This window comes from Vanellus vanellus (assembly GCF_965231255.1).
Source record: "Vanellus vanellus genome assembly, contig: HAP1_SCAFFOLD_908, whole genome shotgun sequence".
Taxonomy (NCBI): domain Eukaryota; kingdom Metazoa; phylum Chordata; class Aves; order Charadriiformes; family Charadriidae; genus Vanellus; species Vanellus vanellus.
Window position 1 is genome coordinate 1 of NW_028127712.1, and position 15,785 is coordinate 15,785.

Genomic DNA, 15,785 nt, shown 5'->3' on the forward strand with positions numbered 1-15,785 from the left:
GGGGAGGAGCGGGTTGGGGGGGGGGGACGACGGAGGACCGGGCCCCCCACCCCCCTGTAGTCGTCCCCGTCCCCCGCGTCGCCCTTCGTCGCCGCTCCCCGGCGGCTCTTTGCAGACGGTCCCTGCCCGGGCGGCGGCAGCCGGGCGGATGCGGAGCGGGGTGAGCGCGGGGGCTCGGCCGGGACACCCCCCCCCCCGCCGGGACCACCCCTCCCGCCGGGACCCCCCCACAGGGACCCCCGACCCGCCCCCGGCACGGCTCCCCCGCCCCCGGTTTGGGGGGGACCCCCCGTGTAGGGGTCCCTGTTTTTGGGGGGAGGAGGGCGCCGGTTTTTGGGGGGGGGGGGGTGTCTTGTTTTTTGGGGGGCGGGAGTCCCGGTTTGGGGGGGGGCGGTGCAGGAGGTCGCGGTCTGGGGGGGGTGTCTCGGTCTGGGGGTCGGGGGGGGGTGCTGGGTTTTGGGGGTCCCCGGAGCGGAGGGGTCCTGGGGGTGGTGTCCAGATGGGGGGGGGGGGGGGTGTCCCCGTTTGGGGGTTCCCGTGGGGGAGGGTCTCGGTTTGGGGGGTTCTGAAGGGGGTGTCCCGGTTTGGGGGGGTCCCGGGAGGGTGTCCAGATTGGGGGGGGCTCAGAGGGGGTGTCCCGGGGTGTCCTGAGGGGGTGTCATGGTGTGTGTGGGGGTCCCACTGGGGAGGGTCCCTTCGTGGGGGGGAACCCTGCGGGGGTCCCAGGGGTCTGGGGGGTGCTGGGGGGGGGTCCCGGTGACACTGCACCCCGGTGACACCCCTCCCCCTCCCCCGCAGCGTCCCGCCGAGGTGCCCGGAGGCAGCGGGGGGGCCGGGGGGGTCCCCGCCATGGCCGAGCGCCGACGACGACCCGGTACTGGGGGGCTGGGGGGGGGCTTTGAGGGGGCCCGGGGCGGGGGGGGGGGTGTCAGGGAACTGGGGACACGAGGAGGGATTTGGGGGGGGGGGGCAGGAGCCTGTTGGGGGGGGTCAGGGCACCCCCTGGGGGGGCAGAAGCCTCATTTGGAGGATGTCAGTGCCCCCGGGGGGGGACACGACCCCCTTGGGGTGTGCTGGGGGGGTCAGGGTGCCCTGGGGGACGGGGGGGCGATGGTGACTCCCTCTATCTTCCACCCCCCACCCCCCACCCCCCCCAGTGAAGAAGGACGAAGAGGCCTTTGAGATCTCCATCCCCTTTGAGGAGCCCCCCCACGTTGAGCCCCCCATCTTCTACAGCCTCAGCCCCCCCAGAGCAGCTTCGAAGGTGGGGGGGGGGGGTCGCCCGGACACCTGCATCCCTTTGGGGGGGGTCCCCAGGGGGTTGGGTCTGGGGCGGGGGGGAGGGGGGAGTCCCCAGAGCCCCCTGAGGTGGGGGGGGTCCCTACAGGGTGTGGGGTTGGGGGTCCCCAAGCTGGGGGGTGCCCTGGATGTAGGGCTGGGGGGGACAGCAACCCCAGAGCCCCCCCATGCCCTGGGGACACCCCCCCAGACCCATGACCCCCAGGACCCCCCAACTTGGGGACTCCTGGTGCCTTTAGGGGGAAGGGGGGGTGTCTTTAGGGGTGGTCTTGGGGGGGGCATATCTTTAGGGTAAAGAGAAGCTCTGTAGGGGAAGGGGGGGGGGTCTTTGGGGGGGTCTTTAGGGTAAAAGGGGGTCCTTAGAGGGAAGGGGGAGGCTTTTGGGGGTGTCTTTAGAGGAAAGGGGGGGTCTTTAGGGGAAGGGGGATCTTTTGGGGAAATGGGGGTCTCTGTGGGGGCGTCTCTAGGGGAAGGGGGTCCTTTGGTGGGGTCTTTAGAGGGTAAGAGGGGGTGTGAGGAAAGGGGGTGTCTTGGGGGGGCTTTAGGGGGAATGAGGGGATCTTTAGGGGAAGATGGGGGGTCTTTGGGGGAGTCTTTAGGGCATATCGAGGGTCAAGGGGGGGCTTCGGGGGACAGATCTTTGGGGGGTCTTTAGGGGAAGGGGGGGGGCGAAGCGGGAGGCCTTTGGGGGGGTCTTTAGAGGGAAGAGGGGTCTTTAAGGAGAGGGGGGTCCCCCACAGGGACATGGGGATCCCCAGAGCTTCCTGGGGCGCTGGGGGGGGGGTCTCTATGGATGTGGGGCTGGGGGTGCCCCAGTCGGGGGGGTCCCTGGGGATGTGGGTCCCCGAGGGAAGGAGGGGTCTCCAGGGACGCGGGCCTGAGGGTGGGGGTCCCCGGGGGTCCCCAGAGCCCCCCGGGGCGCGGGCGCAGCTGCACTTGGCCCTGGAGCGCAACGCGTGGCTGCAGAAGCGCATCGAGGACCTGGAGGAGGAGAGGGACTTCCTGCGCTGCCAACTCGACAAGTTCATCTCGGGGGCCCGCGGGGGGACGGTGAGGGGGACGCGTCGGGGGGACGTGGGGGGGACACGGGGGATGCTCCGGGCGGGGGGCATGGGGGGGCAGGGGGATGTGGGGGGGCTCAGGGCGGGGGGATGTGGGGTCTGGGGGGGACGTGGGGACACAGGGACGGGGTTTGGGGGGCACACGGTGTCTGGGGGGGATGGGGGGGACGGGACATGGGGTCTGGGGGGGTGTGGGGACACAGGGACAGGGTTTGGGGGACACGGCTCCTGGGGGGATTTGGGGACAAGGGGATGTGGGGTTATGGGGATCTGGGGGGACAAGGGGACACAGGGATGTGGGGACAGGGGGTCTTGGGGGGGACGCAGGGGCACATGGGGGGGGGACATGGGGACGTTGCGGGGGGGGGTGTGGGGCACGGACGCCTGTGTCCCTCTGGCGCTGAGCGCTGCCCGCAGAGGAGCACGGCCGCGGGAAGGCGGCGCCGCGGCGGGGGGACGCGGGGGACCCCCGCAACGGGGAGGTGACAGACAACGACAGCGTCGCCTCCTCCCTCGGCCCCTCGGAGGACGGCGGCACCGGTGACCGGCGGCGGCAGAAACCCAAAAGCGGTGTCACCCGGCGCCGCGTCGGCAAAGCCCGGACCCGCGAGCGGCAGCGGGGTGAGACCCTGGGGACACTGGGGACCCTCTGGGGACACTGGGACCCCTCCGAGCCTCCCTTGACCTGTGGGGACACCCTGGGGACACCTGTCCCCCTCCCCCAACCCTGCAGGGTGACCCGCTCCCCTCCAGGACCCCACAGGCCACCACGTCCCCGAGGTCCCCCCATGCTGGTGGCTGTGGCTGGAGGTGACAGTGTCTCTTCTCTGCCCTGTCCCCCACCGGTGCTGGCCCATGTCCCCCCATCTGTCCCTGTTGTCCCCATGTGCCTCCATCTCTGTGTCCCTGTCCCCCCATCCTTGTCCCTCGCACGTCCCTCTCCCCATCCTCATGTTCTTGTCCCCCTGTTCCCATGTCTGCCACCCCCGTGTCCCCATCCCTGTGTCCCTGTCCCTCCCATCCCTGTGTCCCTTGTCCCCATCCCATCCCCATGTCCCCATCCCTCCCATCCCCATGTCCCTGTGTCCCTTGTCCCCATTCCGTCCCCGTGTCCCTGTGTCCCTTGTCCCCATCCCATTCCTGCATCCCTGTCCCTGTGTCATTTGTCCCCATCCTGTCACCATGTCCCCATCCTTCCCATCCCTGTGTCCCTTGTCCCCGTATTGTTCCCATGTCCCCATCCCTCCCATCCCCGTGTCCCTGTGTCCCTTGTCCCCATCCCATCCCTGTGTCCCCATCCCATCCCTGTGTCCCCATCCCATCCCCTTGTCCCCATCCCATCCCCATGTCCCCATCCCACCCCGTGTCCCCATCCCATCCCCGTGTCCCCATCCCACCCCGTGTCCCCATCCCATCCTTGTGTCCCCCCGTCCCCCCGCAGTGAAGGACGCCGATGGGGTCCTCTCCCGCTACAAGAAGATCCTGACCACCTTCCAGAAGCTGAAGAGCATGAGCCGCGCCTTCGAGCACCACCGGGTGGACCGCAACACGGTGGCGCTGACCACCCCCATCGCCGAGCTGCTGCTGGTGGCCCCCGAGAAGCTGGCGGAGGTGGGGGAGTTCGACCCCTCCAAGGAGCGGCTGCTGGAGTACTCGCGGCGCTGCTTCCTCGCCCTCGACCCCGACACCCTCCAGAAGGTCCAGGCCCTCAAGAAGAGCAAACTCCTCCTGCCCATCACCTACCGCTTCAAGCGGTGAGGGGGGGGGGGCACCCCCACGCGGGAGCACCACCACCCACCCCGCCACGGACCCCCCCCACGCGCTCCCCCAGCAAGGTGGGACCCCCACTCGCTCCCGCACTGGGATGGACACCCCCCCCCCCCACTCGCCCAGGGGGCTGGGACCCCCCCCCATCGGACCCCCAAACCCTCCAGTGGGTTGGGACACCCCCAGACCCTCCCAAGCCCCCCCAAATCCTCCACTCCATCCTGTACCAGGATGGGACCCCCCCCCCAACCAGCCTGACCCCCCCACGCACTACTCCAGCAAGGTGGGACGCCCCCCACTCACGCCTGCACCGGGATGGGACCCCCCCCACGCCCCCAGTGGGCTGGGACACCCCCCGAACCCCCCCCCCCCAACACCCCACTCGCTCCTGCATCGGGATGGGACCACCCCCCGAACCAGCCTGACCCCCCCGTTTTCCCCCAGGGGCTGGGACCCCCGCAGACCCCCCCACTACCCCCAGTGGGACAAGACACCCCCCCCAAGACCCCCACACACTCCCCCAGTGGGCTGGGACCCCCCCGGACCCCCCCAAATCCCCCACTCGCTGCTGTACTGGGATGGGGACCCCCCCAAGAACCAGCCTGACACCCCCCCCCCGCATCCCCCCTCCCCCTGCAGTGGGCTGGGACACCCCAGGTGCCCACGGGACCCCCCCCAGGCACCCCCCAACAGGACGGGGCCCCCACAAAATCAGCCTGGGACCCCCCCGTGCCCCCCCAGGGGGGTGAGGCCCCCCAGCTCCCCCTCCGCGCCCCTCCCCCACCCCAGGGCTCGGGCTGGGGGGGGGGGGGGGCTGGTGGGTGTGTGTGTCCCCTGCTATGTATGTTCCCCCCCCCAGCCAGGGAAAAAACAGGAAAAGAAGAGAAAAAATGGAAAAATGGGGAAAAAAACCCACCAAAAAAAAAAAAAAAAGAAGGCAACTGGGCAGGAAATAGTGAATAAATGGGGAAAAACGGTCAAGATTTGGGCAAAGTGGTCTGGCTCCTCGGGGGGGAGGTCGGGGGGTCATGGGGTTGGGGGTCTGGGGGGGTCGGGAGGGCATTGGGGTCATGGAGGGGTCAGGGGCGGGGTCAGGGGGTCGCAGGGACCAATCAGGGCGTCGGGTTGGGGGTCGCAGGGGTCAGGGGTTGGGGTCAGTTATGGGGTCAGGGGCAGAGTCAGGAGGTCGCGGATGGGGGGGGGGGTGGGGGTTGTTCCTCGCGGCGCACGTGCGGCCCCCGCTTCCTCGTGACGACACTTCCGCTCCCTTCCCGGCGGGAAGCGGGAAGGAGCCACACGGCGGGGGAGGAGACGGCCAGCCGGAAGTCGCCCCCGACCGGAAGCGGAAGCGTTGGCCGAGGCGGCGGCCGGGCGGTACCGAGCCGCGGACCGGGGCTCTCCCAGCGCAGAGGGGCAGCACCCCACCGGGGGAGAGTGGCCGAGCGCAGCTCTTCCGGTCCAGGCCGGAAGTCGGTGAGGCCTGCGACCGGAAGTGGCGTAACAGCGCGGCGGAAGAAGCCTGGGGAGCGCCGAGCTCTTCCGGAAAGGGCCGAACAGTGCCGGAAAGGGCCGAGCTGTGACGGAAAGGGCCGAGCAGTGACGGAAAGGGCCGAACGTGCGCCGAGGAGCGCCGAGCGGCGGCCGGAAGTTGCCGAGCGCGGGGCCGGAAGCGGCCGAGCGTTGCCGAGCGGGGGGACGGTGCCGCCGCGGCCTGCGCGGGGTCGGAGCCGGGGCCGAGGCCGAAGCTGGTGAGCGGGGCCGGGGCCGGAGCCGAGGCCGCCGCCGCCGCCATCGCCGTCGCCATCATCATGTCGGACTTCGACGAGTTCGAGCGGCAGCTCAACGAGAACAAACAAGGTACCGGCGGGGGCGGCGCCCCGCCCCCACCGCGCCGCCGCCGCCGCCGCCCCTCCCCCAACCGCCACCGGGACCGCCCCGCCCCCACCCGGGTGCCTGCCCGCCCCCGTGGGGTGCTCCCGGGGGGAGGCTGCCCCGATCCCCTGCACACCCCCTCGCCCCCGTTGGGGGGCTCTGCTTCCCCCACCACGTTCCCCCTTTGAGGGGGGGCCTTCCCCTCCCCACAAAAGTGGGGGGTCCCTGCTCCCTCCCCCACGTTGTGTTCAATTTGAGAGGGCCTTACCCCCACTTGAACACCCCCTGTGCTTCACCCCACCCCCAGATTATGCCCCCCCTTAATTTGGGGCGTTCTGGGAGGGAGCAGCATCCCCGGAGGGGGTAGCCCCCACAGCCCCTCCGCCATGTGTTGCCCCCCCCCCGCGCCACGTTCTGCCCCCACGAGGGCCCCGTACTCCTCCATGAAAGGATGGAGACCCCCCCCTTCTGGGGTTATGGGGGATCTCAGGGCTGCGGGGGGTGGGGTGCTGTCCCCAGGGGGTGTTGGGGGGATGCTGACACCCCCCGTAACGCCCCCCCCCGGCAGAGCGTGACAAGGAGAACCGGCACCGGAAGCGCAGCCACAGCCGCTCACGCAGCCGGGATCGGAAACGTCGGAGCCGCAGCCGGGACCGGAGGAACCGGGATCAACGCAGCGTCTCCCGCGACCGCCGGCGGCGCCGGTAATGCCCAGACACCTGGGTCACCTTTTGGGTGGGGGGACGATGTCAGCGGGTCTGGGACCCCCCCCCCCTAATTAAAAAGAAGAGCCAGCTCCGGCACTCATTGTAATGGAGTCTCTTTTCTGTTGCAGGTCGCCCCTGAGCCTTTCGGGACCCCTGAGGTGAGTCTGGGGGGGTCTGTTAATGGTGGGAGGGGGGCGCAGGGGGTGCTCAGCCCCCCCCCCCCCTCACTCTGCTGTGCCCCCCACCAGCCGTTCCCCCCGCCACGAGAAGAAGAAGAAGATTCGCAAGTACTGGGATGTGCCCCCCCCGGGCTTCGAGCACATCACCCCCATGCAGTACAAAGCCATGCAAGGTGGGTGCCCCAACCCAGGGACCCCCCAGGCTCCCCCTGAGTCCCCCCAGCCTCTGACGGTGCCCCCTCCCTCCCCGTTTTCCAGCTGCCGGGCAGATCCCGGCCACAGCGCTGCTGCCCACCATGACCCCCGACGGTTTGGCCGTCACCCCCACGCCGGTGCCGGTGGTGGGCAGCCAGATGACGCGGCAGGCCCGGCGCCTCTACGTCGGCAACATCCCCTTCGGCATCACTGAGGTACTTTTGGGGGGAAGGGACAAGGGGTGGGGGGGTACAGGGTTCGGGGAGGGCAGGATTCGGAATACGGCACCGCTTTGGGTCTGGGGGTTTGGGAACGCTGAGGGAAGAGCCTCCTGCCTCAAGCGAGGCCTTGAGGACGGACCTGTCCACCCTTCCTCCCCAAAACCCCTTCCTGGTCTTTCACCACCCCTCATCCCCCCAAACCCTCTCCTGTATTCCAAATGCCCCCCATTTCCCCTACTCCACACAACCCCCCTGTTTCCCCCCCAAAAAACACCTGTTCGCCAAAAGAACGCTTTATTTTTGCACCTCAAACCCTTCTTATTTTCTCATTGGGGGGGCTCAGTCTCTGCCCCCCACCACTTCCAGACCTCCTGGACATTCCCAGTGGGCATGGCGCTGAGCCCCCCCCCCTCCAAACCACCCCCCTTTCCCCCCAAACCCCCCATTTTCCCCAATACAAGGGGCTCAGTCCCACTTTCCCCCCTGCTTTTTCTCGCAGATGCAGCCCCTCTCCCCAATCGATCCCGCCCCCCAGGAGATGGGAACAATTCAGCCTCACTATTTTCTCTGCTCCCCTTTTCATTGCTTTTTTGTGCCCCCCCCCCCCCCATTTTAGGAAGCCATGATGGATTTCTTCAACGCCCAGATGCGGCTGGGGGGGCTGACCCAGGCGCCCGGGAACCCCGTCCTGGCTGTGCAGATCAACCAGGACAAGAATTTCGCCTTTTTGGAGGTGAAAAGGGGGTGGGGGAGGGAGGAGGGGGTTGTGGTGCCTGTGGGGGGGTCGCTAATGTGTCTGTCCCCCCCCCGCAGTTTCGCTCGGTGGATGAGACCACGCAGGCGATGGCCTTCGACGGGATCATCTTCCAAGGGCAGTCGCTGAAGATCCGTCGCCCCCATGACTACCAGCCGCTGCCCGGCATGTCGGAGAACCCCTCTGTCTACGTGCCGGGTGAGTGGGGGGGATCCAAACCCCCCCCCAGGCCCCCCCTACAGCCTCACAGGGCAGCTGGGGGGGGGGGGGGGGCAGGGGTGCACGCAGCACTGGAAACGCTGCATGGGGGTCTCGTCCTTATTGCAGTGGGTCCTTTTTCCTCTCGGGGGGGACAAAATGGCCGTGGCCCCCCCACTGGGTCTTCTCCGTTTTCGGGTGAGCTGTGCCCCCCCAAAAGGGGATTTGGAAGCGGGGGGGGGGGGGCACTCCAGGGTGCTCTTTGCTTTCTTTGGGGTGCATTATTCTCCCTTTGAAAGGGATTTGGAGGGGAGGAGGCAGTTCTGGGGTGCTCTTTTTCCACCCCCCAGAGATCTCGGCCATTTTGGAGCTCCCCCTGGTGCCAGTTTGGTCCTGGGGGCCCCCGCCGTGCCCCCCCCCAGCTCATAGCCATGTTTCCCTCCCCTCCAGGTGTTGTTTCCACGGTGGTGCCCGACTCCGCTCACAAACTCTTCATCGGGGGTCTCCCCAACTACCTGAATGATGACCAGGTGAGGGGGGGGACACCCCCAGAGCCCCCCCAAACCTTGAGGGGGTGGAAATCCCAGCGTGGGGAGACAGCAGCCAAACTTTCAGCCCCCCCCCCCCAAGGCTGAGACCTCCATCAACGGGGACAAGAATTGGGAGGAGGGAAGCGGCTGGGACCCCTGGGGTGTTTGGGGGTGGGGGTCCCAGTTCTGGGGAGGGGTTCCTGGTGCCGTGGAGGGGTCCCAGAACCACCATTCCCCCCCCCTTCCTCCCCCAATTTTGCTTGTCATCCACCCCCACCCTCCCCCCAGGTGAAGGAGCTGCTGACGTCTTTCGGGCCCCTGAAAGCCTTCAACCTGGTGAAGGACAGCGCCACCGGCCTCTCCAAGGGCTACGCCTTCTGCGAGTATGTCGACATCAACGTCACTGACCAGGTACCCCCAACCCCCCCCCCGCCCCTCCCCCACCCCCCCTGGGCACTTGCAGGACTTTTTGTGCCCCAAATCCACCCCAAAATGCCTCAAAACGTGCCCCAAAACTCATTGGGGAGAGGTTGCTGGGCTCTGAAGACACCCCTGAACGGACCCGGGGACTCCCCTGGATGGGTTTGGGAACCCCCCAGCCCCTCGGGGTGCCCCGGGGGGGTGCAGGTATCGCCCCCCTCCCCAAATCACGCTGCTTTTGAGGGGAGGATCAGAACCAAACCCTCCCAAATTCCCCTCTGGGAGGAGAGAGGGGAACGCCTCACTTCGAGCCCCCCACCTGCTGCTGCGGGTTTGGGATCTCTGAGTGCCCTAAATTTGGGTGAGGGTCACCCAAACCCCTCGGTGACCCCCTTAAACCCCTGGTGACACCCCCTCCCCATCTCCCCCCCGGTCTTCAGGCCATCGCTGGGCTGAACGGGATGCAGTTGGGTGACAAGAAGCTGCTGGTGCAGAGGGCCAGCGTGGGGGCCAAGAACGCCACCCTGGTGAGTGGGCGCCGGACATCAGGGTCCCCCCGGGGTGGGGGAGGGATGGACGGACACTGGGGTGTCCCCCCCACTTTGGGGGAGGGGCCTGGGTCCTCTGAGGGTGTTTGGGGGGGGGGGCTCCAGGGTGCCTGCCATCTTTTAGGGGAGTATGGGGGCGTCAGGACGCCTTGTCCCCATCCCCAGCGAGGCGGGGGGGGTTGTGGGACTGTCAGGATGTCTGGGTCCTCTTTTGGGGGGCGGGTGCCAGAAGTCCTCAGTCTTTTGGGGGGGGCAGGGGGTCCCAGATGCTTCGGTCTTTTCCTGGGGGAAGGGGGGTTTAGGGGCACCGGAATACCTGGGTCATCTCCTGGGGACGCTATTGGGGTGGCAGATCCTCTTTTTGAGGGGGGTTGGGGGCACCAGGGCCCCTTGTCCCTGTCCCCAGGGAGCTGGGGGGGTGTCCCTGGGGGAACTAGGGGACAGTTAGGACGCCTGGGTTCTGTGTTGGGGGTATGGGGGCACCAGGACCCCTAGTCTGTGTCCCCAGGGAACTGGGGGGGTCCGTGGGGGTGGGGCAGACAGGATGCTTGGGTTCTCTCCTGGGGGGGGTGTCAGCCGGGACCCCTGGGTTTTCTTTTGGGGTGTCTGGAGGGTACCAGGACACCTTTTCTTCATCTGTAGGGAGCTCAGGGGGGTCGCTGGGGGTGACGTAGGGGTACCAGGACCCCCTTGTCTGTATTCCCAGGGATCTGCCGGGTACCCAGGGGGGTCTGCGGGGTGCCAGGATGCCTGGCTTCCCTCCTGGGGGGCTGGGGGGCAGCCAGGACCCCTCGTTATTGTCCCCAGGGAGCTGGGGGGGGGCCTGGGGGGGTGGGGGGTGCCAGGACATCTGAGTTCCCTCTTGTGCCGGGGGCGGGGGGGGGGTAGCCAGGACCCCTCGTTGCTGTCCCCGGGCAGCTGGGGGGGGTCTGTGCCAGGGGGTGGGGGGGTGCCAGGACCCCCAGGTCTTTTCCTGGGGACGGGGAGGGGGGGGGACGGGGACGATGTGGGGAGGAGCTGGGGTTCCCCATGGCGGGGGGGGTCTGGGGGACACCCCCACCCCCGCGTCGGGGCGGGCACAGCGGGGTCCCGTCACCCCCCCTAACCCCCCCGCTGTCGCCCCCCCCCTCCACCCCCCCCCACCAGAGCACGATAAACCAGACCCCGGTGACGCTGCAGGTGCCCGGGCTGATGAGCTCGCAGGTGCAGATGGGCGGCCACCCCACCGAGGTGCTGTGCCTGATGAACATGGTGCTGCCCGAGGAGCTGCTGGACGACGAGGAGTACGAGGAGATCGTGGAGGACGTCCGGGACGAGTGCGGCAAGTACGGCCTCGTCAAATCCATCGAGATCCCCCGGCCCGTCGACGGCGTCGAGGTGCCCGGCTGCGGAAAGGTGGGAGAGGAGGAGAGGGGGACGGGGGGGACGGCGTTTGGGGTGGGGGACGGGGACGGGGCAGGGGGACGGGGATGGTACCCAGACACCCCAGTACTCGTGAGGACGGGGACGGGGGAGAGGGATGGCAACTGGACACCCCAGTACTTGTGGGGACACAGCGGGGGCACAGGGACGGCACCCAGACATGTCAGTTCTCGTGGGGACAGGGACAGTGCCCCTGCACCCCATGAGGATGTGGTAATGGGGACAAGGACAGTGACTGGGCACCTCAGTACGCCGTGGGGACGCAACAGTGGGACAAGGACAGCGCCCAGACGCCCCAGTACCCTGTGGGGACAGGGCAGGGGGACGAGGGTGGCCCCCAGACACCCCAATACCCTGTGGGGATGTGGGAATGGGGACAGGGACAGCGTCTGGACTGGGGGACACCCCGTGGGGACAGACACAGCGCCCGGCCACTGGGTTCCCCTGTGGGGTGGGATGTGGGGGCAGCTGGACACGTGGGTCCCCCCATCCTCCTGTGACATGTCCCCGTGACGCGTGTCCCCTTGTCATGCCTGCCCCGTGTCACGTCCCCCCCATGATGTGTGTCCCCGTGATGTGTGTCCCCACGTGTCCTGTGTCATATCCCCTGTGACTTGTGTCCCCCATCCTGTGTTGTGTGTCCCCCTGGGACATGTCCTTCCTGACGTGTGTCCCCCATCGTGTCCCCCCACGACGTGTGTCCCCCGTCGTGTCCCCCCACGACGTGTGTCCCTGTGATGCGTTTCCCTGCGTCATGTCCCCTATAACGTGTCCCCCTGTCCCCCATGTTGCATGTCCTGTGTCGTGCCCCATGATGTGTGTCACCCTGTCCCCCGTGTTGCTGTGATGTGTCCCCTCGTGTCCCCCCCACGTTGTGTCACCTGCGATGTGTCCTGTCGTGTGTGTCCCCATGTCGCATCCTGCCATGTTGTATGTCCCCGTGTTGTCTCCCCCGTGATGTGTCCTCTGTGACATGTGCTTCCCTGTCCCGTGTTGTGTCTCCCGTGTTGTGTGTCACTGTGTCCCTGTGCCATCCCCCCATGACACGTCCCCCCTGTGCCGTGTCCCGTGACATGTGCCTCCTGTCCTGTGTTGTGTCCCACGTTGTGTGTCACTGTGTCCCCCGTGACGTCCCCCATCCCGTGTCGTGTCTCCCCGTGCTGTGCGTCCCCCCGCGTCGCGCCACGTGTGTCCCCCTCCCCGTGACGTGTCGCGTGTCCCCAGATCTTCGTGGAGTTCACCTCCGTCTTCGACTGCCAGAAGGCCATGCAGGGCCTGACCGGCCGCAAGTTCGCCAACAGAGTGGTGGTCACCAAATACTGCGACCCCGACTCCTACCACCGCCGCGACTTCTGGTAGCCCCCGGCGGGGGGGGGGGGGGCCGGCCGGGAGGGCCCCCCCCCCCCACCCCCACCGCCCTCCACCCCCCCACCCCCCTCCCCCCTTTATTTTCGGAGGGGTTTTGTTTATTTTTTGTTGGTTTTCTTTTTTTTTTTTTTTTTTTTTTTTTTTCTTTTTGGGGTTTTTCTCCCCTCTCCCCCAGTGCTGGTTTCTCGTCGTAGCGCTCCTCCCCCCCCCCCCTTCCCCCTCCTCAATGTGGCGTTTCGTATTGGCAAAAATTGGGGGGGGGGGCCTCCCCCTGGCCCCCCCCCCCGTGTCAAACAGAGTCGGGGGACCCCCCCCCTCCCCCTGCCAGACCCCCTCCTTCCCCCCTCCCCCTCTAATTAAACGATTTTTCCAATTCTCCGGGGTCTGTGTCTCACTGGTGGGAGCGGGGAGAGGACCCCCCCCCCCCCCATTATGGGGGTTTGCCCCCCCCCCTTTTGCGTTTGGGGGTTGGGGGGGCACTGACATGGATGCAGGCGTGCGGCTAATGCTGCTTTATTGTGCTGAAGCGGGGGGGGGGGGGCGTCTGGGGGGGGGCAGCTGGGAGGGGGACCCCAATGTCTGGGGGCAGCGGTGGGTTTGGGGGGGGGGGTGGAGGTCAGTTCCACCCCCTCCAATGTTCGCAGCCAGGCCAGTCGGGGCTCCTGGGGGTGGCATCCCGCCCTGTGGGGAGAGGGGGTTTTAGGTGGCCCCCCCCCTCAAATCCATGGGAGCACCCCAAAAACCTGCCCCCCCCTCCCCTTATCCTGCCCTGGGGGGGTCCACAGCTGCCCCCAGGGGGGGTTTGAGGGATCCCCAGGATGGGTTTGGTGACCCCCCCCCCCCCTCCAGCTCCCCCCTTTTGGGACCCCCCCTTCTCTGGGGATGCAGCCTCAGCCCCCCTCAAACCCGCCCTCCCTCAAACCCGCCCCCCCTCAGGTTTGGGGGTTCCCACCCAACTCCCCTGGATTTAGGGGCTACTCTGACCCCCCCTTATTTTGCGGGGGGGGGGGTACCAAAAAGTCCCCCTGGATTCGGGGGTTGTCCCCGGGACAAACTCTCCCCCCAAATCCCTCCCCATCTTCAGGACACCCCCCCCCAAACCCCTGACTTTGGGGACACCCCCTGAATTTTGAGACTCTCCCCATCCCTTTAATAGCGCCCCCTTCCCCCCCCAGCCTCCCTTGATTTGGGACTCCCCCCGCCTTTGCCCCCCAAATTTGGGGGTGCCCCCCCCTCACCTTCCACCAGGAGCAGCAGGGGGGAGCTGGGCTGTGAGAAGCCCCCACTTTTGGGGCTGTAGGCGCAGAAATAGGTGTTGCTGCTGTCCAGGGGACTGAGGGTGAAGGTGACGTTGCCCCCCGCCACCACCCACTGCTCCCCCACACGCTCCCCGGGCCCCCCCCGGTAGAGGCGGAAGGTTCCGGGCTGGGGGGGCCCTTTACAGACCACTGAGACTTTTTTCCCCACTGGCACTGGCAGTGGCTGCATCGGCCCCAGCCACAGTGTGGGGGCGTCCAGATGTGGGTCTGGGGGGGTCGGGAGGGTCATGGGGGGGTTCCCAGCCCCCCAGTTTCCCTGCTCAATGGTGCCCACTGCCTCCACGGGGTTGCTCTCATCCCGAAATGCCCCCCAAACCCCAAATTCTCCCCAACCCCCCCAATTTCCCACCCCCAAATCACACTACGCATACCCCTCCTCACACCAAAACCCCAAATTGCCCCCTAAAGCGCACCCCCTTACCCCAAACCCCTAAGATGCCCCCCCAAATCAGTCTACACACCCCTCCTCACCCCAAAATTCCCCCCCAAAACCCACCCTGTGCCCCCCTGCTTGAGAACTCTCCCTCGAATAACCCCCAAAAGACACCCCCCCCAAAAACTAAGATCCCCCCCCAAAATCACACTCTACACACGTAACCCCTCACTCCAAATTTCCCAAAACCTCCCTAAATTCCCCCAAGACCCCAAATTCCCCCCCAACCCCCATGTTTTCGCCCCAAATCACACTACACTCATTCCTCTTCACCCTGAAATCCGTCCAAGCCGCCCCAAACCCCAAATTCCCTCCAAAAACACCCCCCTCACCCCAAGATCCCCCCCCCCCCCCGAATCAGGCTATACATCCCCCCCTCCTCACTCCCAAATTCTCCCCAAACCCCTTATACCCCCCAAAACACACCCTCTCACCCCAAAATTCCCCCAAGCTCCTGCAAAACCCCAATTCTCCCCCCCCCCCCCCCGGTTCCCCCCAAAATCAAACACTACACGACCTGTCCTCACCCCGCAATTCCCCCAAAACCCCCCAAATTCCCCCCCAACTGCCCAGTGTCCCCCGCTCACCGAAGACGACCACCTCCACGGTGTTGCTGGGGGGTCCGGGGGGGTTGGGGGGGTCCTGGCAGCGGCAGGTGTAGGTCCCAGAGTGGGCGCTGCTGATGTTGGTGAGGTTGTTGCTCCCAAAGGTGACGAAGTGTCGGGAGGTGATGGTCTCCAGCGGCCCCGGTCCAGGTCCCATCAGCAGGAAACGGGGTCCCGGACCCTCGCACTTGAGGCGCAGCGTGGTACCGGCCGGCAGCCACTGCCCCATCGCGGGGGACAGCTTGGGCTTGGCTGGGGACAGGGACACAGTGGGGACCCCCGAGATGGGGACAGGGGGACATTGGGGACACCCAAGATGGGGATGGGGACAGCGGGGATATTGGGGACCACAGGGATGGGGGCAGATTAGGGACACCCAAGATGGGGATTGGGGGACACGGGGGTGTCAGAGGGGTTGATGGTGGCCTTCATCCCCCCCAGCCCCACAGCATCCCCCAGCCCCATGGCGTGTCCCCCCAGTCCCCGTGACCCCGGGGTACTCACAGTTTGAGGCCCCATTCTCCAGCACGCAGCACCCTGTGGGAGACAGACCCAGGGGGACGCGGTGACACCCACATCCCCCCAATGTCCCCCCGCAGTGTGTGTCCCCCCGCAGTGTGTGTCCCCCCGCTGCACCCACCGAGGAGGAGGAGGAACAGGGGCAGGGGACCAGGGCTCCCCATGACGCCGCCGCCCCAAAGGCAGAAGTTGGGCCCAGCAGGAAGGGAGCGGTTCAGCCCCCCCAAAACCGCGGCCCCCCCCCGCATCCGCTGCCTCACAGCGCCACCTTCCACTCCGCCCCACAGCACCCCATAACTGCCCCCACCCCTGCCCCATGGCCCCCCCATATCCACCTACCAAACCCTGCCCCATGGACCCCCCTATCT

At 67.2% G+C, this 15,785-nt stretch overlaps 3 protein-coding genes across 7 annotated transcripts; 2 read left to right on the forward strand and 1 right to left on the reverse strand.

Annotated features, from left to right (window-relative positions):
• The first annotated feature begins 6 nt into the window (after positions 1-6).
• Positions 7-5,122, forward strand: CCDC106 (coiled-coil domain containing 106). Its single transcript, XM_082500890.1, is given in 7 exon segments — positions 7-160; positions 799-874; positions 1,158-1,238; positions 1,241-1,264; positions 2,207-2,349; positions 2,780-2,981; positions 3,802-5,122. Coding segments are annotated over 7 exon segments (855 nt in total). The 5' UTR covers positions 7-148; the 3' UTR covers positions 4,119-5,122.
• Positions 5,123-5,808: 686 nt separating this feature from the next.
• Positions 5,809-12,714, forward strand: U2AF2 (U2 small nuclear RNA auxiliary factor 2). Of its 3 annotated transcripts, none has more exons than XM_082500896.1 (13): positions 5,809-5,984; positions 6,568-6,703; positions 6,835-6,864; positions 6,955-7,058; positions 7,144-7,295; positions 7,918-8,034; positions 8,115-8,253; positions 8,704-8,783; positions 9,072-9,194; positions 9,644-9,730; positions 11,018-11,146; positions 12,398-12,532; positions 12,572-12,714. In XM_082500896.1, exons 1-12 carry the CDS (start codon positions 5,936-5,938, stop codon positions 12,530-12,532), a joined length of 1,281 nt encoding a protein of 426 aa, XP_082357022.1. In that variant the 5' UTR covers positions 5,809-5,935; the 3' UTR covers positions 12,572-12,714. The 3 variants fall into 3 exon arrangements, with proteins under 3 accessions (XP_082357022.1, XP_082357020.1, XP_082357021.1); XM_082500894.1 differs by having other exon boundaries at positions 10,898-11,146; positions 12,572-12,711; XM_082500895.1 differs by having other exon boundaries at positions 10,931-11,146; positions 12,572-12,711.
• Positions 12,715-12,921: 207 nt separating this feature from the next.
• LOC309685097 (platelet glycoprotein VI-like) lies at positions 12,922-15,784 on the reverse strand. Of its 3 annotated transcripts, none has more exons than XM_082500907.1 (5): positions 15,539-15,784; positions 15,403-15,435; positions 14,881-15,150; positions 13,780-13,874; positions 12,922-13,222 (listed from the first exon to the last, which is right to left on the reverse strand). In XM_082500907.1, the coding sequence occupies exons 1-5, from the start codon at positions 15,744-15,746 to the stop codon at positions 13,055-13,057; spliced, it is 774 nt and encodes a 257-aa protein (XP_082357033.1). In that variant the 5' UTR covers positions 15,747-15,784; the 3' UTR covers positions 12,922-13,054. The 3 variants fall into 3 exon arrangements, with proteins under 3 accessions (XP_082357033.1, XP_082357034.1, XP_082357032.1); XM_082500908.1 differs by having other exon boundaries at positions 13,780-13,835; positions 15,539-15,763; XM_082500906.1 differs by having other exon boundaries at positions 13,151-13,222; positions 13,780-14,067; positions 15,539-15,737.
• Position 15,785: the final 1 nt, after the last annotated feature.